Source organism: Podarcis raffonei, chromosome 5, assembly GCF_027172205.1.
Source record: "Podarcis raffonei isolate rPodRaf1 chromosome 5, rPodRaf1.pri, whole genome shotgun sequence".
NCBI lineage: Eukaryota > Metazoa > Chordata > Lepidosauria > Squamata > Lacertidae > Podarcis > Podarcis raffonei.
Window position 1 is genome coordinate 91160688 of NC_070606.1, and position 26868 is coordinate 91187555.

Here is a 26868-nt window from a genome sequence, read left to right on the forward strand (position 1 = left end):
CTCCTTTGCTAGGTTTCAAATTTGGTAAGCGTCACGTGCATGCATCCAGCCGTTCACCAAGACCCTGATTTTGCCTTTTCCTCTTGCAAGACGCATGGCTTTGACGCATCAGCAGAGGACGTCTAGGCAACATGTTGCAAAGTCAATTGTGCTTTACTTTTACTGAACTCTAAACAAATGCCCGACATTCTAGCAGGGGTGGAGAGATGGGCAGAAAGGGTTCCTGTATACTGTTATCTCCCCTTAAGAGCAGGCCTGAGGACCCAGGGTCAGGTATGGCAGGTTCCCCAAGTGCAATGCTCTCATAGGAGTAATGCCAGCTGTTCATTTACGTAGAGGGAAAGGAAATATGTGTTCTCCAGATAGCTTTCAGGTAGGAATAACGTAGCCTACCCTCCCGATGATGATGGCAGTTTCTTGTTCATGGAGGAATTAAAGGTGCAGGTTTTTGCATACCCCGAACAGTCTTGCTGATTGCAGCCTTATTAATTTTGGCATGTGGGCTTCCATAGAAACAATTAAAACCACTTCTACCTGTGTAACTCTTCCATCCCTTTTCTTGATGCAAGAGACAGAAAGAACTCTGGAACCAAAATATATATTGTTTAACCGCTAAAGGAGTTTCCAAGATTGTATGGCTTACTGAGGACGAACAGGTTAAATGCTTGCATCTGTTTTTAAGTATTTTTTTAAAAAACTTTTTTTCAGTAGTATTTTCTTTTGGTACTTCTATATATTCAAATCTAGTATTTTATGAAGCTTGTCCATAGCATAGCTAAGCCTCCCTACCAAATGACTGGGCCTTTAAGGGGGAATCAAGGGCTCCTTGAGCATGTAAATGTTTTGTTGCTGTTTGCTGTGCTTAATTTATAAATATATTTATAGCATGCAGGTGCTCATGTGGGGCTGTAGAGTGCATACGGCTTTCCCCCAACAATGGCAAGAATCCTCCGACATGCACATCAGCTCTCTGTACAAACCTTGAATCGGATCCCCAATGCATGGCATATATTTTAGCTAGATGGCCTCTCAAGGTACGTCTTGTGCGCATCTGGATTCGGCCCACCGAGTCAAGGCTTGTGGTGATCTAGGCAGGAAAGGAGAAGAACATGCATTACTCCAAGCCTTCTCCTGGGCAGAGTAAGACTACAGAACATCTAAATACCCAGGACACTTTCACAGGTGAATCTTACAGCAGCATTTCCTTATTCGGAAAGGGACAGACCAACTGAGATCTGGCATCAACGTTATCAGGCTCCAGCTTCCAGACTGAATCTCTACGTGGAAACTCAGCATGTTGTAGAAGATTTCTGGTGCATGTTTTAGGAGGAACTGCAGCAGATAGCTCCCATAGTAAATATCTCATGTGTGAAGGAGCCCAAGTCTATAACCAGGCGGTAACAGGGCTTCTGATAATGAAGTAACCATTTAACGAGCATTGTGCAATTAAGTAATAGGCATATTCCACAGTAACTCACTTTAATCAAGCCTGGTTGAAATCAAGTGAATGGGTTTTACACGGAAGTTATTACTTTATTAGCAGCCGCAGCTTCATCAATTTCGTTTATGAATTGAGGCATCTCAAAGCAATTTAAAACTTATATAGAACAGTTTAATATATAAAAATTACACACACACACACACACACACGTTTAAAAACAGCAGCAGCAGATACATAAAACCAATTCCAATCCACTACAGATATCAGCTGGGATAAATATCTCCGTTTGTTGAAAGTGGAAAATCTCTAGCAGACACTGAAAATGCAACAGATAAGCTGCCAGTCTGATATATATTGTGGGTAGCTTCAAAGGGCAGGTGCTTCCACAGGAAAGGCCCGATTTTGACATCGTACAAATGGATCTGCTGAAACGATGGTAGCTGCATGATGCCCTTGGAGTTTAATGAGTATGTACTGGGTAAGGTGATATTTCAAGTTCCCCATGGATTGCATGAACTATGCAAGGTGCAGTGTTATTATTCATCCACGTGAATAAAAATGAACTACTACTTGACTTTGTGTCCTAAACCTTTTAGCTACAGCAATATCCCCTCCCTTGAAATGCCCCACAGAGATTTCCCCACAGGCAAGAATCAACATCTTTGTCTTTTAGTTTATCTGGTTGTTTTATGTTTCTGATACTGATTGTATTTCACCCTAACTGTTTATTTTATCGCAGTTAGCTGACTAGGGGGCTTCAGTCGGCAAGGCAGAATATTCGTTTAAAACACGCATACATACCTGAGCAAGAGTTGTGTCACTACACGCTTTTCTAGCATCCTTTAAAATAAAACAAACAAATATCAATCTATGCAGACAAAATTGGAATTTGAAGAACAGTGTTATCATGGAGCTTGATTCCAGCTTCCTCCTTCTTGGCACAGTTAGCTTTCTATACGCCGTGAGTTTTATCCTTGAAATGTGTGTTCAAACATGCCAAACACTACCTGAGGCTTAAAGTAGCTCAGTCCTGTTGTGCAGTCAAAATCCTGCACGACAGCCCCTACAGACTAAAGCTTTCTTTCTCAGCTGATGACAAGTGTGAAAGAGATTATACTACCACACATTGGCTTGCTCAGCCTGACCCCTTAATCTCAGCCTTCAATCCTGAACCCATCATGGGCGATAATGGAACTTGAAATCAGGGTATAAACACAGGCTGTTGTGTTCGTTCTTAGCCTGTGCTAGAGCATCGCAGCCACAGGAGGGAAAGCTCACACATGCACCTGTTGACTCTGAATCCATCACAGGAGCTGAGCAAGACAGCTTTGAAAACCTCTCAGGAATGAATGCTGATTTCATTCACACATGCAGTGAGGAGACCCTAAGGAGGCCCAACACTGTATCCCAAGAGCTTTTAAAATACAGCACCAGCCCCCCAATGGTGCTTTGTCCACCAAGTGAAGAACTCACAGAGGGAAAGGTGTTGGGAAGGGAAAGGAGGCAAAGGAGGAAAACTCCATTTTGTTCTCCTCAAGATGTTCATGGATCCCAACTTATTTAGCATCAACAGCATCAAAAAAGAAACTCCTTACTCTGATCTGATTTCGGAGTTGTTCCGCCTCCTGCCGCAACTGCTCCAGTTCACTCATTCTCCTGAATGACTCTCTTCCCCACCTTCACTGTACTTTGGAAGAAGATGTCTGCCAACAAAGGGGGGGGGGAAATAAAGAAAATAATACCTTCTCCACCTCCCAACACATCACAAGAGACAAAAATACAGCTTACTGAATTTTTTTATTAGTGCCCTTCATCCCTTTCACCACCTCTACTCAGGATATGTTACAATACCACCACAACATTTGGCATTCATCGAATACATTTCAGGTGCATCATGTTTCGCACACATTGTCTTGGTAATCCTTACAGCAGCCCCGAACAAGGAAGTCTGGATTGCCCTCCTGTCGGAGAAGGGAAGGTTGGGTGGGCTGGGGAAGTGGAAGAAGAGAATATTGGTCTGCCCAGGGCCACCTTGCAAGTTCAGGGCCAAGATGCAATTTCAGCTAGGGAATCCCTTGCTCATAAACCTCAGTAAGGGAAAGACAAAGATGATGGGAAAGATACAAGCATTTCTCCTTCCTCAGTTCTAATGCGCAAGACACATGGCAGATGCAACACAGTCAAATAAGGCAGCCATGCATTCTGAACAAGAAACAAGCAAAGATACCCAAAGTCCAAGGATAGCATTTTGGCCATAGGAACAGTATTTTTGCCCAATGAGTCCTTTCTTAGCAGGCTTAAAATACAAGTAACTTGTTGCCCCCAAAGAGGGCTTTTGCTGGCATTTCACATTTTGTGTTCTTAACAAGCAGAACAACATAACTTTTATTTCATCCTCTTTATATTATTTATATGTATCACGGATATCTCTGGAAACAGTAAATTGATGTGGCTCAAAGCTTTCAAAAGATGCTTCAGCCTCATTAGGCACCGAGGTGAAAATTTAATTACCTTAAAAGCAGCTCTTTATTCACTTAACAATGCCATATTGCCGTGAATGCATTAGCTCCTTGAACGTAGAGAGATCTTTCCCAGGAAGGAAGAGAGCAAAGGGATGAAGTCAGATTCGCAAACATATCCACATGACACACACTGAAAAATAACGTATCTTGTGCTTCCTGAAAAGCACAAAATATAAAATACTTCCACACCCAATTCTTGTTTAAGGGATGCAAGGCTTTGCAGCATAATGGGGAAAGTTCCCATTAAAAGGTTTGAACAAAGTGAACACAACTCCAGACATTGCTGAGGATGTCTATGGCATCCTCAGCAATGATGAGTGTGGAAGAACTCAATTCATACTATTATCTACCCCAACCTATTGAAAGTAGCTGTTTGCTCTTCTAATGACTTCCTTGGGTTTCAGACGTGTGCCCAGGAAAGAGAGGAAGCAAAATTTTAATGTGCATAGTGTGAAATGGAGGAAACCAAGATCATCCTGCGTTTTCTGCCATCATGTGGAGTTGTAGCATATATACATCCTGTGTTTAATAGGGATCGCCCTGTCAGTGGTGGTTTACATGTATGGTACATAAAACACAAATATGAATGAGAAACATCCATTTACAGAACCTTAACTCTATCGGCAATAAAAATTCAAATTTTCATACCATTATCTCACTACAATGGTGGCTAGTCAGGTGCTTCTGAGAAGACCATGAGCAGGGATGAAGGCAAGAGCTCTTTCCTGCAGTCATAGGGCGCTTATGAATATTAGGGGGCATGCGAACATGGGGGTTTCTTTCGGTCATCCTTATTGACAATGACAGACCCATCCTTCATGAATATGTCAATCTCTTTTTAAAAGGCATCACCACACCTTGCAACAACCAAGCTACATATGCAATTATGTATTGCATATTATTATATTTTGCCTGCCCTTAGTGTATATGAGAACGGAAGAAAACATTTGTCTGTATCCAGTTTCTCCATACCAATATACCATGTTAGGAACCCTAACAAGTCCTCCCTTAATTCTCCTGTCTTTTACACATAACCCTGCTTTGTAAAAATCTGTTTAGTTTCAGCAAGACACTATTACTCTAATTTCAAATTAAAATGGGGCAGGGGGAAGCAACTTAGGTCACATTTTAAAAATATTCTTAAAGATGTGTTTTTATCCTCCCCCAACTCAAAATGACGAAACTGTCCAAAGAAAGTGGTTGAATGTTTCACCAAAAGGTAGGCATATTAAAGCACAGGTAAGAATCAGGCTTAAATCAGCTTTCATTTACACACACACAAATACACAATACTTACCCTAAAATGGCATGGGGTATTCAAAGCAAATTACAGTGTTACCTTGGTTCTCGAACTTAATCCATTCTGGGAGCCCTTTCGACTCCCGAAACCGTTCAAAAACCAAGGCACAGCTTCCGATTGGCTGCAGGAGCTTCCTGCACTCAATTAGAAGCCATGGAAGCCGCGTCGGACGTTCAGCTTCCGAAAAACGTTTGCAAACTGGAACACTTACTTCTGGGTTTGCGGCATTAGGGAACAGATTTGTTCGACAACTAAGCCATTCTCTCAACAGTCACACATGATGCAAACCAGCACCAGCAGCATGAACAAGTAAAAAGAAATATATATAGCTGCTGAAGTACCACACACCTCATTTTCAGTATGATCCTAATGTTAATTAGACTAATTTGCAATTAATACAAGGTACAGATACTTCACTTATAGAGGTTGTTTACGACAAGTTGTGGTTGCTGCTGCGGTTTCCTATCAGTATCAGAATTCTAAACAAGCATTCCTACACAGCCGAAGTGTTAAAGAAATCTTTTGTTGTTTCACAAATCCTTTTGTTTCTTCAAAAAATAAGCACAGGAAACAGGCCTAGGTGTGTCCTTGATCTTCTAAGGTTGAAAACACTGTGCACATTTTCAAAAGGGTTCTGCGGCAATGTGTGCCATAGCAGATCTACTATAAAAGCACAGAAGGCTTTAACTCATCATAGTGTAACAACCAAGAATCAGTGGAGGACTAGATTCTTTCACCCAATTCCACACCCCATCCACTGCGTCCTGGGACAACACTAAACATTAGGAAGAACTTCCTGACAGTAAGAGCTGTTCGACAGTGGAATTTGCTGCCAAGGAGTGTGGTGGAGTCTCCTTCTTTGGAGGTCTTTAAGCAGAGGCTTGACAACCATATGTCAGGAGTGCTCTGATGGTGTTTCCTGCTTGGCAGGGGGTTGGACTCAATGGCCCTTGTGGTCTCTTCCAACTCTATGATTCTATGATTCTAACACAGCCCATGGTGCTTGAAAGGCCCCCACAACCCTCTGAAGAGGATGCCGGGGAAAAGAGCCACAGCAGAAGCTTGCTTTCTGCTCACATATGATACAGCCAAGATCCAAGAGGTTGAGAAAGTAGAAATCAGAATGCTCAAGGATCTAAAATGTGCCTTGCAGTAACTACAAGATCATCAGTCGTAGATTCCTGCTGTTGGGTACCCACACACTCTGCCATTTTGACTTGAAATCTGGACGCAGTGTTCCCCAATCTCTTAAGCGTGATAGGCTCTCTTATCAAACACTTATCTTCCGTGTGACTTGGGCAAAGCAACATTCTTGGGCAACTTGATTGGCAAGAATTTATTCAACTGTATGAGGCTCACAGCTGAAAGGGAGATGTGTGCACTATTGGTGCTATAGCCATTTTGTAAAAAGTATCAGCTTCATTGCTGATGCCCCTCAAAGCTTTCCTTGGCCAGCACAGCTCTGGCACTTAAAGAAGAACACATTAAGACAGCTTGCATCATCACGCAGCTGTGACATTTAGTGCACAGCTGTAACATCTCAGAGAGCACAAAGAGGGATATAGAACCATTGCCTTTTTATACACCACTGATCAACCAAAAATAATTAACAGTCATTGCTCTCGGTGCTAACACTTAATTTGATGTATCTTCCCAAAACGCAACCATGGTTGACTTCAAACTGGACTGCTTATTTTTTTTAAAAAACCCTTTCAGTTAGAAGATACAACTTTATAATGACTGTACATCATTATCTTTATCATTAGATTTCTTACCCACCCTTCCAACGTATGCTCCCATGGCAGATTACAACAATTTGAATATAGAATATTCAAAGGTGTTAAAACAATTTACTGATGCTGATTTTTCCTCAGGATTTACACCTGAAGTTGAGCCCCATCTGCCCCTCATTTCCCTCTACAGCACATGAATCAAACCTTCTCGACCACTGGACCCACTATTGGTCTCATCTGCTCAATCCACCGGAGCCTGCCTGCGCATGTAGGGGAAGTCCCTAACTCATTGAGGGTTTCAGAGACCCATCATCTACCCTCACCTGAGTTAGCTGGCCAGTCAAAGCCGTTTCCTGGGGTGTGGTCGCTGTCACATGCTGACAGCATCCAGGAGCCACAGGTGAGAGCTGAGTGCAGAGTGGGGACCAAAGGTGGACAAACTACCCCAGAAGGAACATGACATGTCCCCAACCAGAGGTTCTACCCTTCCACTAACAACCCAAAGTATATTGTAGAATTCAATGAAAGTGAAACTGAATTAATATGACACCTACACAGACGCTAATGATGGTTTATACTATCCAGATTCCTCTTAACCAGGATTTGCAAAACAGCTTTGGTGTTAAGACTGGGGCCACAGGTAGTGGTGATGCAGACATAATGTTAAATGAAGAGAAGAGAAATTGTGCAGAAGTGGGGAAAAGTGCAAGCCTAACCAATGAAGACATTACACCTGCAGCGGGCCAATAATTTATTCTACCAAACAAAAAGAAAAAAATCAAATTGTGATCTGTTCTGGAAAATGGTCTTTTCAGACTGGTTTTTCAGACGTTTTAGCAGATATCAGCAAAATATTAACATTTACAAAGGGCACTGAACCGGAAGACACAGCTTACCCATTTAGAATGCAATACTTCAAGAAGTGCCTCTCCCCATATCAAGCCCTCTCCCCATATGAAGCGACCCGGACCCTGCAATTATAATCTGAGGCCCTTCCTTGTGTACCTCCTCCACGAAAGGTCCGGAGGGCGGCAGCACAAGAACGGGTCTTTTCTGCAGTGGCTCCCCATTTGTGGAACGCTCTCCCCAGGGAGGCTTTCCTGGTGCCTTCATATCTTTAGATAGGCAGAAATGTTTCTCAATAACTAGGCCTTTGGTTGATTAAACATTCTATGCCTTTTCAATTGTGTTTGTGGGAGAGGGCTTATTGGTTTGTTGATTTTATTTTATTACAAGCATCCCGCCCCCCCTTACCTGAGATTGACACATGGGCGACTGCGTATACTTGAGGCACCAGGAAATAGGGCCCCCCAAAAAACTTATGTGCATTTTGTTGGGGGGGCGGAATGTAACCCCTGCCTAAGTGAGGAGTTGCCTGTATTATGCATTTTGTGTTCTCTTTTTGTATTTTTATGTTGTGAACCACCCTCTGATCTTTGGGTGACGGGAAGTATACAAATCTTCATCATCATCATCATCGAAACTCAAGAAGACAAGTGGATGCTATGTATCTTTCTATTTCCAGGTCTGTAAGTCATCTTCAAATGAATCACGGTTAAAACATGACAAGGAAAAAATCTTACTGGTATAAACAGCAACATGACTCAAAGTTCTCCCAAGGCAGCTGAAGATAACAATAAACTATTTAGTCAAGAGTTTGAACCCAACAGATTTTGTCACAAACACATATTCTATCTATGGGCTGAGGGCAGACACCCAGTCTGATAAACCTTCACAGTGCTGAATCATAACCACAATGTTATTGGATGGGAAAGACACATAATATCAAATGGTACCACGACACTGAGGATGTATAAATGTTCAGACGCAGCACTTTGCATAAAGTGACTGCAGATGCTTCAGCAGTTTGTTCCCTTAACGGCATTTCGTATAGAAAAACTGTCCAGAAATCAAGAGGAGATTCAAAAGTTGTTTGTGTTATGGCATGGAAGTCCGATATCGAAAGGAACAACAACAAAAAATAAGTCTACTGGACACCCTTTACACACACCTAAAGCAGAATCCCAGACTTTATATTAGTAAACCCTAAAACAGTCTTATGATAGGTCAGTATTGTCACCAATACTCAGCTGGAGGCTGAGATAGCAGCCTGCCTAAGGCTGACACCTTGGCCCAGGCTTCCTCAACCTCGGCCCTCCAGATGTTTTGAGACTACAATTCCCATCATCCCTGACCACTGATCCTGCTAGCTAGGGATCATGTGAGTTGTAGGCCAAAAACATCTGGAGGTTGAGGAAGCCTGCCTTAGCCAATTTAAGTCTCATGACTCTTAAAGTGAACCATGGATTTGGCCTCCATGCCCAACAATCACATGTACATTGTGGATAATGGCTGCAAGCCGTAGACATGACTCCTAGCAAAAATAGAACTACCAACAGAACTACCAAGACTACCATGGAGTAATTCAACATGATTATTTATTTCGCACAGCACACTTGCCACTGAAGCCACACAGCAAAACTTCCATTCCTTTAAATGGGACAGAACTGCATCAAAACTTATTTATCTACTTCAAAGGCTTCATTCTTTAGGAGGGGAAAGCAATCTGCTTCCTTTCGACAATACTCTGCAGGTTGCTTTTTGTTCTGGTTCTACAAGGGCCACCTCTAAGCAAGATCACATGATCGTTCAAAGTAGTATAGGAATAAAGAGTCTTGAAGTGAATTTTAGACACGGGAGAATGAAAAAGGCACTTCGCTTCCACGGACTGCCAAACCGATCATCCCCCAGATACTCAAGCAATCATCTGATTGGATGTCTTGCAGGTGCTGTAGGTGAAATATACAATACGTAGATAAATACAGTACAATGTTAATTTGCAATGTGGTGCTACCTCTGGTTACGAACTTAATTCGTTCCAGAGGTCCATTCTTAAGCTGAAACCGTTCTTTTCCTGAGGTGCGCTTTTGCTAATGGGGCTTCCTGCTGCACGCGCACCTCCGGAGCACAATTTCCATTCACATCCTGGACCAAAGTTTGCAACCAAGAGCAGCTACTTCCGGGTTAGCGGAGCACATGACCTGAAGCGTTCATAACCAGAGGTGCCACTGTAAAACACAGACATTCAGTACACTTTGACTAACAACACTTCTTCTATTATGGCTTCTTCAAACAGCAATGCTCATTTTTCAAGGCTCAGCTTAGTCTTAACGTGTATGAAGTCCAAACAACTGAAAAAATAAAAAGCTCCAGAGAGATAAAACAACACTGCTGTACTGGCCTTAGAAAACTCCAACAGCAGAAGCTCCAAACAAAGCAAGATTCTCTTCCATGGAAAAGCACCTAAGATCAAGCTGTTCAAATGTGTATACTCACACGTGTACATCAACAAGCACTGCCACCATCAAACTTCCTTTGAATTTAACTAGCACAATTCCAACTAAAATTAATCTAAGTAGACTAGGGCTTTTCTGATATTCTTATTTTCTAACCCTGTAAACAGGCCATTATAATTAACCCTCATATTATGATTGTTGAGGAGGAAAGATACGTGGATTGCTTCTTCTTTTTTAGCCAAGTTCATAACAAAGACATGCTGTGAACCAGACGTTTTCTAATACACAGCTGTCTCTTGAGTCACAAAGTTACACTGAAAATCATATTGGCATATTATAACCATGCATTTTCACAAGCATACATTTTTGCAAACATACTTAATATTTGGCACCTTCGTAATAAAAACGTGAGACCATATGTCACTTTAGATGCCATTCAGAAACAATTTCAACTCCTTTAAAATGAATTGGCAACAACACGTAAGCTTTCCCCCCCATCTCTGCCAATTACATTATACAGCACCATACTAATTTAAGTAACCCATACATTGTTTCATAACATCCCTTACTGGAGACGGGTTCCAGTATTTGAATATTCATTTATCTCTTTTCTTCTCTCATTTTCAGTCCATTCCCACCAATAAATTGAGCCCTGCTGTACCATAAACTGATTGGCAGGTAGCCACGGCAGAGCTACTGTACATAAATCTTCCCAATGAACCATGATTGCAGCAAACACTAAGAGATTTTTGCACCATTCCACAATATCTAATGGAGCGCTGTGACGAGCAGATGTTCCTTTTGTTATGCCTCTTTTGAAACTAGAGGGACCCTGCAGGAGCTTGTCTGGACACAGCAGGTCTGGCAAGAGGTTGAGTGTGGCAACACCAGGCAGCAAAAGACTCAACCAGCTGAAGCCAAATATGTAACATGGGCTTATGAAGTGTGAGAAAGACCTGGGAAGAGGAAGGGGGAGATCACATGCAATTAAAAACAACCTTGTAATGAAAAAATATGTACCTTCACCACAGAAAATCTTTGCCAACTCAGCTGATTTAAGCTGAATCAGTTTAAAGGAGTGGAAGTTTAGACAAGCATAATTAGGACTACGGCCAATTCCCATTGGCGACGCAGGTGGCGCTGTGGGTAAAACCTCAGCGCCGAGGACTTGCCGATCGTCAGGTCGGCGGTTCGAATCCCCGCGGCGGGGTGCGCTCCCGTTGCTCGGTCCCAGCGCCTACCAACCTAGCAGTTCGAAAGCACCCCCGGGTGCAAGTAGATAAATAGGGACCGCTTACTAGCGGGAAGGTAAACGGCGTTTCCGTGTGCTGCGCTGGCTCGCCAGATGCAGGTTTGTCACGCTGGCCATGTGACCCGGAAGTGTCTTCGGACAGCGCTGGCCCCCGGCCTCTTAAGCGAGATGGGCGTGCAACCCCAGAGTTGGATACGACTGGCCCGTACGGGCAGAGGTGCCTTTACCTTTACCATTCCCATTTCATTCATTAAACCCCATTTCAAAGCAACCATATTAAGGCAACTCTCAATGATCACGTGATTCCTACAACGTTCCAACAGAAAACACCAGAACATGTGGCTTCTTAAGGCATGGTTATTATTTTTTATGTAGAACCTTATAGCAAGCAACGGCACAAGAAGACCCTACAAGGAGGGGACTGGTACAGGAGTTGAAATTGTCTAATTTCAAGGCAAAGGGCAGAGGAGCCCCTTGTTGATTTCAGCGGCAAGCCCTGCTAAAGAAACCAACAACAGACTCCTCCAAACTTTGCATTGAGATTAGTCTACCTCTCCGCTAATTGTCCTCTTTAAAAGTTGAGCACTAAGTCAGGACACCGTAAGCGTAGAGGGCAGGGAGAGGAAAGAGGACAGAGCTGTGTTGCTTATTGCAGGCAGTAACTATTCAGTAGACGCCTCTGACAATCGTGCAGCCTTGTTATAGCACTAAAAGTGCATTTCGCTAGCAACAATATTATAGTTCTGGAAAAACAGTGGGATAACCCTGAAACTAAAGTGCTTATCTGAAAGATGTCTGGATCTTGTACAATAAACGAGCAACAACTATTCAACTTGTTGTGTAGTCTAGAAATGTTAAGGTATGCCCACAAAAAAGATTAAAAAAAATAGTTACTAATCATGTCTCCCATGGAACAAAAAAGTCAAAATAAAACAAGCCAATCAGTAGTATACAGAGGTCATAGGAAAAGAAGGAAACCCTATCATTCTCACAAACAATGCAAAATAATGTTTCCACATCTCCATATTTCAATAACAATAAAAAAAGGAAATCTCACAACCTGCAGCTGGTAAGTTACTATGTTTTAGAATTTAGACAGTGGCACCTTTCTCCTCCATAAGGGGACGCGGGTGGCGCTGTGGTCTAAACCACTGAGCCTCTTCGGCTTGCCAATCAGAAGGCAAGCAGTTCAAATCTGTGCGACGGGGTGAGCTCCTGTTGCTCTGTCTCATCTTCTGCCAACCTAGCAGTTTGAAAGCAAGTAGATAAATAGGTACCGCTGAACTCTGGAACTCATCACAGTTCTCCATGCACCAGTAGCAATTTAGTCATGCTGGCCACATGACCCAGAAAGCTGTCTGTGGACCAACACCGGCTCCCTTGGCCTGGAAAGCAAGATGAGCGCCATACCCCATAGTCACCTTTGGCTGGACTTAATCGTCCAGGGGTCCTTTACCTTTAACCCCTCCTCAATAATCTGATGGGGGAAAGAAGTCTCAGTCCACAAACTGCACACTTCCTTAAAGCTATCGACAATAGCATATCATGGACAAAGGGTCCCAAATCCATGAACTCGGGATTAGGCAGAAAGCACCAGATACCATGCACCACCATCATCCCACTCAGTGTGTAAATAACTACAAATCCTCTGCGTAAGCAAGGCTCATCCTACCTGTTCTCACTGACAAGATGTGTTAGCTTAAAGTCAGATAACTCACATCCACCACTCTCCTTAAAACATGTGCTATTCTGTTCTGAGTCAATATGGTTCCCATTCCCCTACCTATCCCCCCGTTCTGGACCGTTCTTCACTTCCCAGTTCCTGCTCCTGTATTCCTTGGATAGGCAGCTATTATCCTCAGCTTCACTCAACCCTATCTTTAGATCTCCCTTGAGTCGTCTCAACCCACTATGACTGTTTTACTCTTTCCTCCTCCTAGTTTTCCATGACTATGTCCTTGTCCTTTTCTTCTGGCTGTCATCCCAGGACTCATCAATACACCCCTCAGTTGCAAAGTATGTTTTCCACTAAGGTCCTGGTCCTATAAAGAGAAAGAGGTTTATCCCTAAACAGGGGGGATTCCCACTAAGATATACACAGAAAAAATAAAATACAGGTAGTTTCATCTAAGAGAAATGAGTCCTTATTTGTACAGTATATGGTACTCCCAGATCACTCACTGTATCAAGGAGGACTCCTTTCTCTTAGATCAGGTATCTTAAGCCTTTTCAGATCCAGGACACACTTTTAACCCAAAAATGAATTTGGGGACCCATTTCTTAATCTTTTAAAACATATTTGCATGGTGGTTATGCTTCTGTTGGACCCACTTGCGATCAGACCATGACCCATTAGCGGGTTCCAACCCACCAGTTGAAGAACGATGTCTTAAATTACCGTATTTTTCGCTCTATAAGACGCACCAGACCACAAGACGCACCTAATTTTTGGTGGAGGAAAACAAGAAAAAAAATATTCTGAATCTCAGAAGCCAGAACAGCAAGAGGGATCGCTGCGCAGTGAAAGCAGTAATGCCTCTTGCTGTTCTGGCTTCTGGGATAGCTGCGCAGCCTGCATTCGCTCCATAAGATGCACACACATTTCCCCTTACTTTTTAGGAGGGAAAAAGTGAGTCTTATAGAGCAAAAAATATGGTACTTGTATTTAAGGCCTTCTGGTGGGTACTCCCAAAATTCTGAATATAACAGTTGGTTACCTGGAGCACCAGGTGATGGTGGCTGTTGCAGTGCATGGCTGCATGTCTATAATGTTGAGGTTTCTGCCTTTTTTGTGTCTTGTTTGTGACACTCAGTTGTCCTTTTTTATTCCTGCTTTAACTTGCAGAATGAACTTAAAATGTTTTGTTAGCTACCTCTATAGAACTAATAGATCCACATTTTAACTTAAAAAAAGTTGTAGTCAAGCCGACATGTGTCCTGATTAATGCCTACATAAGACAGAGAGAGAGAGAGAGAGAGAGAGAGAGAGACAGACAGACAGACAGACAGACAGAAAGACAGACCCTGGGGCAAGGAAGGGCAATATTAGTAAATATTTTGTACCAACATTTACTGATAAACAACAATCTGTAGCTTCAGAAAGCCTTCACAGAAACATTGCTCTGCTGTGACTCACCATGGATGCGACACATGTTAGCAAGTCTGGGATTGTTGTTCTCTGCATGTACCATCAGTGCAGCATTACAAATATATATTCAGTCCAAGCTTTAAAACGCAAACCTGTGTCTGCATATTTAACCACTTTGTCATTTCTAACCCCCAAACAAAAAAATTTCTGGAAGCCATGACAGCACTAAGCATCAAACATAAAGGATGCTAAAACCATGAGTAAATCACCGGGAAATCATGGAACCGATTGTCCTTGCCTTACCACAAGGTAAAAGTGCAATGTCTTTAAAATGGCACTCATGTCACAAATCCCATATATCTTAAAATATTAGCTTAGAAAACAACTACCGTATTTTTCGTCCCATAGGACGCACCTAGTTTTTTGGGGGGGAAATAAAGGAAAAAAAATTTCCCTTTATTTCCCCCCCAAAAGCAGGTCGGGGAAACCTAACCAGGTCGAGGAACATCGGGATGGCGGCGCTGCGCCTCCCTGCTGTCCCCTGAGCTTCTGGGGCTGGCCGATGTCTGCCCGGCGCGAGGGGCGCTCTGCTTCAGGGCGCCCTGCCCGCCGGGCGGCAGGCTGCTATCTGCAGCGTGGGGAGCCCTGCGGGGAACTCCTGCAGGGCTCCCCACGCTGCGGATGTCTGTCCAGCGCGCGGGGCGCTCTGCTTCAGGGCGCTTAACGCGCCGGGCGGCAGGCTGCTATCCGCAGCGTGGGGAGCCCTGCGGGGAACTCCCGCAGGGTTGCCTAGGCTGCGGATGTGTTCCCGAAGCACCGGGCGTTCTGCTTTCAGGGCGCCCGACGCTCCGGGAAGCAGGCTGCTATCCGCAGCCTAGACAGCCCTGCGGGAACTGCGGATGTCTTCCTGAAGCCTGGAGAGCGAGAGGAGTCGGTGGGCACCGGCCCCTCTCGCTCTCCACGCTTCAGCGAAAGCCTACATTCGCCCCATAGGACGCGCCCAGATTTCCCCTTCATTTTTGGAGGGAGAAAAGTGCGTCCTATAGGGCGAAAAATGCGGTAAATATACAAAGTAGAACTTTGGTCCAAATCAAGATATCTTATCACCTTTACTTTTTACATACAAATAGATGGAAATAAATGGAAACTTCTTCAAAGACTTTAGCCACATGATCAAAATTCCAGAAAAGGGACAGGCACATTGGGGAATCTACTTTGCATGGCTCAACAGGTATAGCTACTAACAATTATAATTTTACTAAATGCTTCATTTAGACTAAAATCTATACTATTGGCAACTCCCCACATAATCTCAATTCTCAAAGTGCTCCAGGTCACTAAGGTCAACTTCACACATGCTGCACTGAGATAATTCCTATGAACAGGGAAAATATGTGTGTTTGGGATCCATATGAAGACTCACTGCTAGGTGTAAAATTGACAGGTGGCTACTTGCAGTTTCGAGACTTTCAGTTTCTGAGCACCTACGGATCTCCCACATGCGCACATCATTGCAAGCCAAGATTCACATTAAGGTTCCAATGCGATATGCGGACAGTATTGCTCATCATCAGTGATGTCAGGGGGTTCTGTTCAATAGGTTCAACATTTAGTCAGCCACATTCCAAGTAACAGTCTGAATTCCTGTAACATATTGTCCCTGCCCCCTGCCTCTCTCTGTCTTTCTCTATATAACACATACAGGAATGCATGCAGACACACAAACATACCCTAGGTTAAGCATCTCTTACAGCAATGTGAAATTAATGGGGCTTTGATTCCACAATGGGGAATAAAGATAAACCTCTAACAAATACCCAACAGGGGTAGCGCTAGATTTATTCTAGTTCTGCTCCCCTTGGCTAGGTCAGTGTTAGAGAAGGATTCTTACTGCCAATCTGGTGGCTACACTAAATCCAGTGCTTTGCATAATTACCAGCAAGCTGCAGTTTCCCATTTCTTAAGTCCAACGGAACATGTGAAGAAATCCAGATATACGTATACAAGGCCAACATTTTCAAGCTCTGACTATTGTTGCTCTCAGAACCTAGTGCAGAACAGCTTCCTCTCTTTGAATGGTTGACAGGTAGTCATTGTAGACTACTCTTACAGGCAAAACTAACGAAGAGATTTTTACAACATAGTAAAAAAAAATGCCACGGCCATCAGAGGTCAGATAAATTTGTTTAGAAAAGGGGAAGCGGACCCAGGCTGTTAGTTGGCCTTTTCTCCTCCTCAGTATATTCTGAACTACAAGTAGAATGGTTCTGTACTTAAAGTTTTATCCTCATGTTCTTCAATATCAAGTTTTACACAAGAGTCACCAAATCTGGGCAAAACTGATCCTTTATTTTCTGCCCAGCTGATCAGTGCAATATATATCACTCACAACTAGTATTATCAGATTATTATTATTATTTCTTTATTAAATTTCTATACCGCCCTTCATCTGGTTATCAGAATGCATGCATGTAAAGAGACGATTTAATTTACACCAAGTTCATGAACTCAAACGTGAGCGACTTTTCCTATGGCAGGAATGGTTAACCATTTCCCAACAGTTAATCCTTTTCAAACTGTGACACTAACGATGCAGCATGGATGGCTAAACTGATGCCAAAAGTGATCTAAGCAGTAAGGTTTTGTGGCAGTCCAGAAAAGCATCAAGAGACTGTGGGCCGTAATGCACTATAATGGATTCCTGCTTGCCTCTCCTAAATTGCCAGCTCACTAGACTAGAGGAAATAAACTACCCCAAGCAAAGGGAAAACACACCCATTCAGTACTGGGGTAATGGAGGTGGGAATAATAATAATAATAATAATAATAATAATAATAATAATAATAATATCTTTATTGTCATTGCCCCCTCTCGGGGACAACGAAATTACTTGACTGCTCCATAAAAACACTAATTAAAACAATACAGTATAGTACAGCAAGGAAGATTATATGACTTTCAAAGTCCAGGCTTCCCATTCAGGGCCGAGATCGCTCTGGAGAAGAAGCTGTTCTTAAGACGGCTCGTTCTTGTCTTCATCGACCTGTATCTCCGTCCCGACGGCAGGAGCTCAAAGAGACAGTGACCAGGATGCGATGGATCTTTTACTATGTCCAGTGCCTTCCTATGGCACCTTGTGGCATAAATCTGCTCTAAGGTGGAGAGTGGGCAGCCAACAATGCTCTCTGCTGCCTTAACAACTCTGCACAACCCCATCCTGTCCTGGGTAGTACAGCTTCCGTACCACACACATAAGCCATAAGTGAGCACGCTCTCAATGGCACAGTGATAGAAGGCAAGCAGCAGTTTCTGCGGAATATGGTTTTTCCTTAGAATTCTCAAAAAGTACAGTCTCTGCTGCGCCTTCTTCACAAGCCCCCTTGTGTTGACACTCCAGGACAGATCCTCTTGTAATTCAATGCCCAAAAATCTGAACGTTGTTACCCTCTCCACACAGACCCCATCAATCAAAAGTGGCTGGACATTGCTCTTCTGTCTCCTGAAGTCCACCACAAGCTCCTTTGTCTTCCTTGTATTTATGAGCAAGTTGTTAGCTCTGCACCACTCTGTCAACCGCTCCACCTCATCTCTATAATCCGTTTCACCCTCCCTTTCAGGGATGAGCCCAATCACGGTTGTGTCATCTGCAAATTTGACAACCCTATTACTAGGGTGAGCAGCGACACAATCATACGTGTAAAGAATATAAAGGAGCGGACTGAGTACGCATCCCTGTGGTGTTCCTGTGTTAGTCTTAAGCATATTAGAGGTATAAGGGCCCAACCGAACCCTCTGGGGGCGGTCTGACAAAAAGTCCAATATCCACCCACAAAGTGATAACGGAAGCCCCAGATCTTCCAGTTTAGACATGAGGAAAGGAATCATATGTAGTTTCATTCATGAATGGACTATCTAATATTATGCACCAGGCACACTTAAGGAAAGAGCTGGCTTCCCAAAGAAATTAGCTACTACAACACTGAAATTTCAAAACTGATGTAAACACTAGAAATTTTGTACAATTTGTACTCTTGCCCTATATGATGGCTTTGGATGATTTATGTTTTAGTCATAGCTCATCATTTGCTACCCAGCATATACTCTTAAATCTATTAAGCGCAATACCAAGCCATTACTAAATGTGTATACTAATTTCCCTCCTAACCCACCAGAGATCATGGGATTTTGTGAGACACCATATCCAGGATTTGATATGTCAACACCCCATGCCTATCCATTCCTCATGCTGAGTAACATCCTTTATGCCATCAGCCAGTTTTACTACAAGTAAAAGGCAGCTTGCAACTGCCAACAATTACACCTTTTTATTATTTTTATATTTATTAGTCTCTTTTCCACCCCCCCCAAAATATGAATCCCAAAGTAGCATATAAAAATTAATAGTAAAAACAAGTTTAAAACAAGCTAAAATACAGATGTAACATATACAGTGGTAACTTGGTTCTAGAACTTAATCTGTTCCAAGAGTCCGTTCGACTCCCAAAACCATTTGAAAATTAAGGTGTGGCTTCCAATTAGCTACAGGAGCTTCCTGCACTAAATTGAGAGCCACGTCGGATGTTCAGCTTCCGAAAAACATTCGTAAACTGGAACACTCACTTCTGGGTTTGCAGCGTTCGGAAGACCGTTTGTTCGGGAGCCAAGCCATTAAGAGTACCAAGGTAGCACTGTATATAAAAAATGATCCAATTTAACCTTTGCATCACAGATAGTGAGGGTGCCAGACACGCCTCCCTGGGGACAACATTCTATAAATGGGGAGCCACCACTGTGAAGGCCTGTTCTTGTGTTGCCACCCTTCTACCTCAGTCAGAGAGGGCACAGGGAGAAGGGCCTCTGATGAAGAGCACAGGGTCCGGGTTGGTTCAAATGACCTGACTTTTGACACCTTTTCTGCCTAGTAATCACATGTCCTCTTTTGCAAAACTTTACACACCACCATCAACATATAAAACAAGTCTTGTGAGATATGTGTATTATCCCTCTCTCTTTTGCCTACACCTACTAATCTCAGAGTTGTGGGTTTGAGCCCCACGTCAGGCAAAATATTCCTGTATTGCAGTGGGTTGAACTAGATGTCCCTTGTGGTCCCCCTCCAACTCCACAATTCTATGATACTTTTACTCTATTAAAAAAAAATCAGAGGTGAAAATTGCTTTTCTGCCTCCCACTAACATATGATGTACTTTTAATACACAAGTGTCATGTAACGGGCTTCCCTGCTTTTTGCAGTGATATGAGAAAACCAGAAGTTTTGACCAAGATAATCCCATTAGCCTTTTTAACATCGACTCTTCCACTCTCTTCTTCCCCATCTATCATCCAAGGATGCATGCTTAAAATCCTTTAGCTATCTTCTGAAACCCACTCTATCCACAGGTAACAAGTCTATAAACACTGGAAGAGAACATGGGAATCAAAAGATAGCAGTTATCCCAGACAGAATCTGAGCACAATCCTGTAGATGAGGCATGAAAGTGGTTAAAGAATAGTAAAGCAGGTTATTTTCTTTTCTTTTTAAACTCATCCTTTCCATATACACCCACACATGATTATGAATAAAATGAAGGTTCTAACCCATTCTTTAAATAAATAATAAATTGCTCACTCTGCTCACAAAAGTTGATAAGGCATCCAACAAAGGAATAAAAACAAAATGCTCTCAAAGAACACAATGTCTCAAAGCTGTATCAATGACGTGATATTTTAGTAGAAGTTGTCTTATAGCAACCAACAGCATAAGGCCAGCCAAAAACCCTTCCAGGACCACCGGGACAAGAGAGTCGCTCTCAGACCAACTACATCATACAAAGATAACCGTAAGAGTGAATCCAGACCATTTGGAAGGCAGAACAGGCTCTTGCTTGGCACCAACATCCTAACCTTAACATATGTTTTACTCAGATGTAAACCCCGCTGCATTCAATGAGGCTTACGAAGCATTTACACGCCACCCTTTACACCTCACAACCACTCCATAAGGTAAGGTTAAAGCAAGAGCGACAAACCAGTTTCGCCACTGAATAACAACCTGAACCGCTCCAAGGCAAACTAGCCACTAATATTTCCACATGGGCACTTCAGTGCCGCAGAGCCCAGGTTCCAGAGGACTGAATGGGTTCGACTTCTGAGCAAACATGCACAGGGCGGGGCTGTAAGGCATGTAATGTGTGCAAGCTAGAGGGAAAGGACTGGGAAGCTGTAAAAAAAAAAATAATGGAACAGCTCAGCTGGTAGAGCATGAGATCTCAGGGTTGTGGGTTCGAACCCCAGGAGGGCAGGTAACACACAGGTAACACAGGTTTCCCAATGCCCACCCCTACCAGCCCTCAAGTATCCAGGGGGCTCTTTCTCCCCACAGCTTCTCCCATAGCGGGGGAGGGGTCTCCTTCCTTCTCCCCCTACCAGCCCCAGACGCCAATCACTGAAAAGGGCGGGAAAGAGGAGCGCGCGGGGGGGGGGGTGTCTCGCCCTCACAGAGAAAACCCCGAAGCCGCGAAGGCAGACGGCCGCCGCACACCCACCTTCTTCTTTCCCCCCCGAGCGGGCGGAAGGAGACGACGAAGGGACAAGAGAGCCGGCCCGAAAGCTTGAGCGGGACCGAGCTGCGAGAGAAGGGGCGTGGCCAACGCGCTCCCGTCAGCCGCTCGCTCTTCCCCGGCCCCTTCGGACGGCGGAGCAGCCAATCAGGGCGCCGCCCGCGGCTATAAGTTTTCCAGGAGGCCACGCCCCGTTTCCTCCCTCCCCTCGCCCGCTTTTTTCCCTTCCCCAATGTCTCGTCGCGGCGATGCCCCTGTGGTAACCGCCCAAGTTTCCTTGTTCCGTTATCGGGAGGGCTTCCCTTCCTCCACCACCACCCCCGTCACAGTTCTAAATGGACCAGCCCACACGCTGGCTTGATCGGGGCAAGGAAGGGAAAAGGAGCGGGCAACTTCGGGGAAGAGGGGTGCGCCCTCTCTCCCTGCTGCGAGCCCAGCAAACTTACACGCGACTGTGGAGTTTTTTTGTTAACTAGGGAGTCAGCCTCATTCACCTCCCCGGGGATGGCTTCTGAGTAAACACGCAACAGTTGAAGCGTATTTTTTTAAAAAATGTATTGCCTCCAACAACCCTGTGAGGTAGGGCTGCGTTTAGCTGTAAGCCGCCTCGAGCCCCCAGCAGTGGGAAAGGCGTGCTATAGTAACAACAACAACAAAGGTTAGGTGAGGGGCAGTGACTGGCCCCCCAACTTCTGCCCCCCCCCAGCATTTTCATGGCCAAGTGGGGATATGAACTCCGCTCTCCCCAAATCCTAGTTCCAACACTAACCAGTACACCATCTGTTTGCTGCATTTTCCAGCCCAACCTAAAAGCACACCATATGCACGGTTTGCAAAAGGGTGCATAAGAAAAGCCCGGCTGGATCAGACCGAAGCAAAGGTCTTTTTAGTCCAGTGTCCGGTTCCCCCATTGTGGCTAACTCATAGCTGTCAACCTTCCCCTTTTTTGCAGGAAATTCCCTTATTCCAGCGCCGTCTTGCGCTATCCTGGATTGTTAGATATCCCGTAGACTGTCCCCGGGACAGGTGAGGCTGCTGATCCCTTATTTTTGAGGCTGCTGATCCCTTATTTTCAAATCTGAAAGTTGACAGCTATGGGCTGACTAGATGCCCACAAGCTGGGCAGGATGGCAGGGGCCAGCCCAGCCATTAGGCAAAGTGAGGTTACCACCTCGGGCAGCAGGATCTACAGGGGCAGCAGATCCCAGTGTAGATCTTTACGTTTCCGAGCACAATTCAAAGTGTTGGGTGCTGATCTTTAAAGCCCTAAACGGCCTCTGTCCGGTATACCTGAAGGAGCGTCTCCAGCCCCATCGTTCTGCCTGGACACTGAGGTCCAGCGCCGAGGGCCTTCTGGCAGTTTCCTCACTGCGAGAAGTGAGGTCACAGGGAACTAGGCAGAGGGCCTTCTCGGTAGTGGCACCCGCCCTGTGGAATGCCCTCCCACCAGATGTCAAAGAGAAAAACAACTACCAGACTTTTAGAAGACATCTGAAGGCAGCCCTGTTTAGGGAAGCTTTCAATGTTTAATAGACTATTGTATTTTAATATTTTGTTGGAAGCAGCCCAGAGTAGAGGGTACAGTGGTGCCCCGCAAGACGAATGCCTCGCAAGACGAAAAACTCGCTAGACGAAAGGGTTTTCCATTTTTTGAGTCGTTCCGCAAGACGAATTTCCCTATGGGCTTGCTTCGCAAGACGAAACGTCTTGCGAGTTCTTGCGAGTTTGTTTCCTTTTTCTTAAAGCCGCTAAGCCGCTAATAGCCGTGCTTCGCAAGACGAAGAGACTCGCGGAACGGATTAATTTCGTCTTGCGAGGCACCACTGTACAAATAAATTATTATTATTATTATTATTATTATTATTATTATTATTATTATTTCTCCCCTTGTTCCCGATGTAAATCTTCATTCACCGCTTCTTCCTTTGCAGGAGATGGGCCACATTTTGTGGTTCACCTCAGAGGCTAAAATGTCTTGGGCTAGCCCCACAGGATGGAAATAGCCCTTTCCTGTGACAGCTTCCCTCCTTCCCACAATCGGTATACAGAGCTATGCAGCTTCAGAATTTGATTCTATGCCTCCTTCCTTACGGGAGAGTAAGTGTCACTTAAGTCACTGGGTCTTACTTCTGAGAACAGCTACATCATTTGCAACACAATCCTATATGTTCAATGGGGATTCCTCCCAATGCACAGGTTTGCAGCCTTGGTAGATAAAACACTTCGATTGATGTGCTCTTGACCTCACCCCATGGGCGTAGCCAAGACTTTTGTTAGGGGGGCAGAACCAACATGATTGCTCAGTTAAGTACTGTATTCTTATTTTTTGACTTGATCTGGAGGGGCAGCTGCCCCTGCCTGCCCCCCCTTGAGTACACCCATGCCTCCCGCCCCCCCCATTTATCTGGCAGCAAATGCATATACAGTTTTAAATATAGGTATTATTGCTATCATAGAAAAGGCATTCCCTCCCCATGTGGGAGAGAAATAAAAAGGCATCTGTTAAGATGATGTCTGCCAAGGTCCATTTATCTCTCAATAAATATTTCCTGGATACCTTACAGAAAAAAATATTTAAAAGACAGCATACTAATTAAAACCAACAATAAGGGAGAGGGGAAAAAAACTTCATTACAACAGAGTCAGCATAAAACAATATACAGCCCAGACTTAAAGGGCAATAAAAAAAGCCCAACTGAATAAAAGTATCTTCATCTGGCACCAAAAAGACTGTAAAGAAAGCACCAGGCAACCTCCCTGGGGAGACTATTCCATAGTCCAGGTGCCACTACAGAAAAGGCCCCGTCTGTAATGGCCACTCGGTGTGCTTCTTTTCCTTTAGAACCTTTTAAATATGCAAAGATACTTTGTTTCATACATTTTGTCAACTAAAACTTACATAATTAACTGAGATTTATTTCTCTATGTTCCCCCGTACCCAGGAGTAAGGTTGTAAACTCTTATTTGGGAATAAGCCACATTAAATTTAACATGTTTTACTACTTATGAGTAGGTACAAGTACCAATATTTCAGTACCTATGAAGCTGCTTTAGATAGATTAACCCTCCCTAGCACGCAACATATAAAAAATATATTCAAAATTATTCAATTACCGGTATTCAAAATGTAAGTTACAAACCATAAAACCACCATATACAAAACATCTCAAAATATTTTTTCTTGTAAGCAAACATACATAGTGCTGGACTCCCATGTACTTGAAGTGAGCCTTCCTGAAATGAAATGGGTCTTACTTCTGAGTAAGCAAAACTAGGATTGGGTTCTGTACGGCATTTGAGCCGCATGTAAAATGTGGTCTTTGCGTTGCGGATCTCTGAGTGCAGACGTGTTCAAAGAAGCCTACACATGTACAACACTGTGCACATAGTTTCCGCACGATATGCACAGAGGTGTACCAATGGGTATCCCGCTTTGCAGAGATCTGCACTCAGTGCGTAGAGGCAGAGACTAGGGATGACGCAATGTCCAACATGGAGGATGGAGCCAGTAAGAGCAGCAGTAAGCATATGCCCTAAGCCTGGAGCTACACATTAACAGGGTTGTGAGAGCATGCTGCTATTGAGTTATGCAGAGCCCTCACTGGCCAGGCAGAAAGTCAGTTACAATCAACTACAGAGAAAACAATTCTTTAATAAAAAATCATTTACAGTGTAACCCAGCGCATGGGGAAAAGTTCCACTCTAATCAAGGGAATGCAGTCCCAGAAAGCACACATATAGCTGACAAGTTGTGTGTGTGTGTTTTCCAAATAATGGCTAGTGTTGGGAAAGACTTGAGAAACCCAGCTTCAAATCCACATCAAAACTTTATTTATCCTCCTCCAAAGGGTTGTTGTGAGCATAAAGAGAGGGTTCGTGGATCAAATGCACTGCCCTAAGCTCCTTAAAGGAAGAGCAGAATGAATGTAATATATAATAATTATGTAATGGAAATAATAGAATAGCTAATAGAAGGTTAAATCACCAGAACTTCAAAGTAGTGTTAAAAAAATGTGCCGGGTAAATCACAGCTAGGAGGAGGATTTTTATCAGGACTATAGCACATAAACTGCAAACTGCAATCCCACTCCTGATTCCCCCCCCCCCGCAAAAAGCCACTATTTACACATTTGTAAAGATGAAAGCAGCTGCAAGTGCCGCATTTTAACATCACATGCAGTTTAGTCCCAATGCATGCAATATGTGAACATGGAGAATGTTCATCCAAAGCACAGGGTTGCGTTTTCTATGGGAACTTTATAAGAGAAAGAAAAGATGAGGAGGAAGATTTACAAAATGTTTTTAAAGGGCTTCAGGAGTGCTCCCACCATTCAGATTTGCAGCAGGGAATTACTCAGCTTCTTACGAAATAACAGAGCGAATAAATTTTTCCTTGCTAGGAAAAAAAAGGAGGCATTATTATCTCCTGAGAGAAGCAGGTTAACCCCCTATGCAAAATGTGTTTTGATGTCCCACAACAACTGCCTAACAACACAAGAATTGCCTCCTAAGGCCTTGATCCCGTGTTCAAAGAAGCCCACGCATGTTCAACACTATGCACATACGCTATATATGGCACAGCAACAAATCCAGCAGAAGATGTCCCCTCGCCTTTCCTATGCCTGTACAGTGCAAAAGACCGCGCAACGTGTGTTTTTTTACAGGAAATTTTTCAATAGAGAATTTAATAATTCCACCTCGCTTGCATTCTGTACTCACAGGAACCAATATGGTGGAAACTGTCTTTATCATGCTAGGAGTGACATGAGGTACTCATACAGCAGGGCACCTCTGCTGCAATGTACCTAGTTTGGTTGTAGTTTGGAGAACGGCACCATATTGTCTACGCATATCTCTGCGTTTATTTATTTATTTATTTAGGTCTCCAGCATCTACAGGCAACAAGTCCCGTCTTCTTGCTAGACGCAGTGTGCAAACTTCATCCCTCATCTTTGAAGGCTACGCACTGACATTTAAATTAAAACACACCAAGAACATTTTCGTACCTGTGCTGGGTTTTTTAAACTCTTGCAGCAGGGAATGGGGGAAAATCTACAGCAAAAGAAGATTTCCAGGTATAATTTTCACTGGAAACTAGAACAGGGTTCTCAGCCCCATCCGTGCCAATAAATTGAAGAGATGCAACATCAGCTTACCTGAGACAAAATGCCCCAATTCTAAAGCATCACTTTGAACTAAGCCCCTTTCCCACGTAAGTACTTGCTTCCCACACAGTGGTCACAATCCACAGCCTTGCAGTGCATTCTAGCACCGCCACATCCATTGCACCTACCAAACGGATTGCTGGCTCTGGTGGTGCCTATCAGATAGGAGGAGGAAAGAGGATCCACATAACAGGGTGGGCACCCACTCACAGACCTGACCCAGCCAAGATACTCGTTTGCAACAGCCCTTACGTGTGGCACCCGTTGGCGCATGAAGACCACATCCAGCAAAGGTAGCCAGTTGCCTTGAAGAAACCTGCAAAGATTGCCTTTTGCAGGGGTTTGGGTTCTTCAACGTTTAAAGATACAAGCGTAACAGGGTTTGAGATATGGGCATTGCCGCACAACAGCCTAGTTCACCAGAGGCATAAAACAGACTGAAAAAAGTAGCACGCTCATCAACGCAACATTAGCAAGACACAGCGGAGGATACGTCAAAGGGTCAATGAG

At 43.8% G+C, this 26868-nt stretch overlaps 1 protein-coding gene across 1 annotated transcript in view; it reads right to left on the reverse strand.

The window, feature by feature from the left end:
* Positions 1-26868, reverse strand: part of GNB4 (G protein subunit beta 4) — a 35420-nt gene that overhangs the window by 7366 nt on the left and 1186 nt on the right. The window contains exons 2-4 of the mRNA XM_053390623.1: positions 3037-3144; positions 2243-2281; positions 981-1087 (exon numbers count right to left, since the gene is read on the reverse strand). Of these exons, the coding sequence (XP_053246598.1) occupies positions 981-1087; positions 2243-2281; positions 3037-3093 (203 nt within the window). The 5' untranslated portion in view covers positions 3094-3144. The remainder of the gene's footprint in view (positions 1-980; positions 1088-2242; positions 2282-3036; positions 3145-26868) is intronic.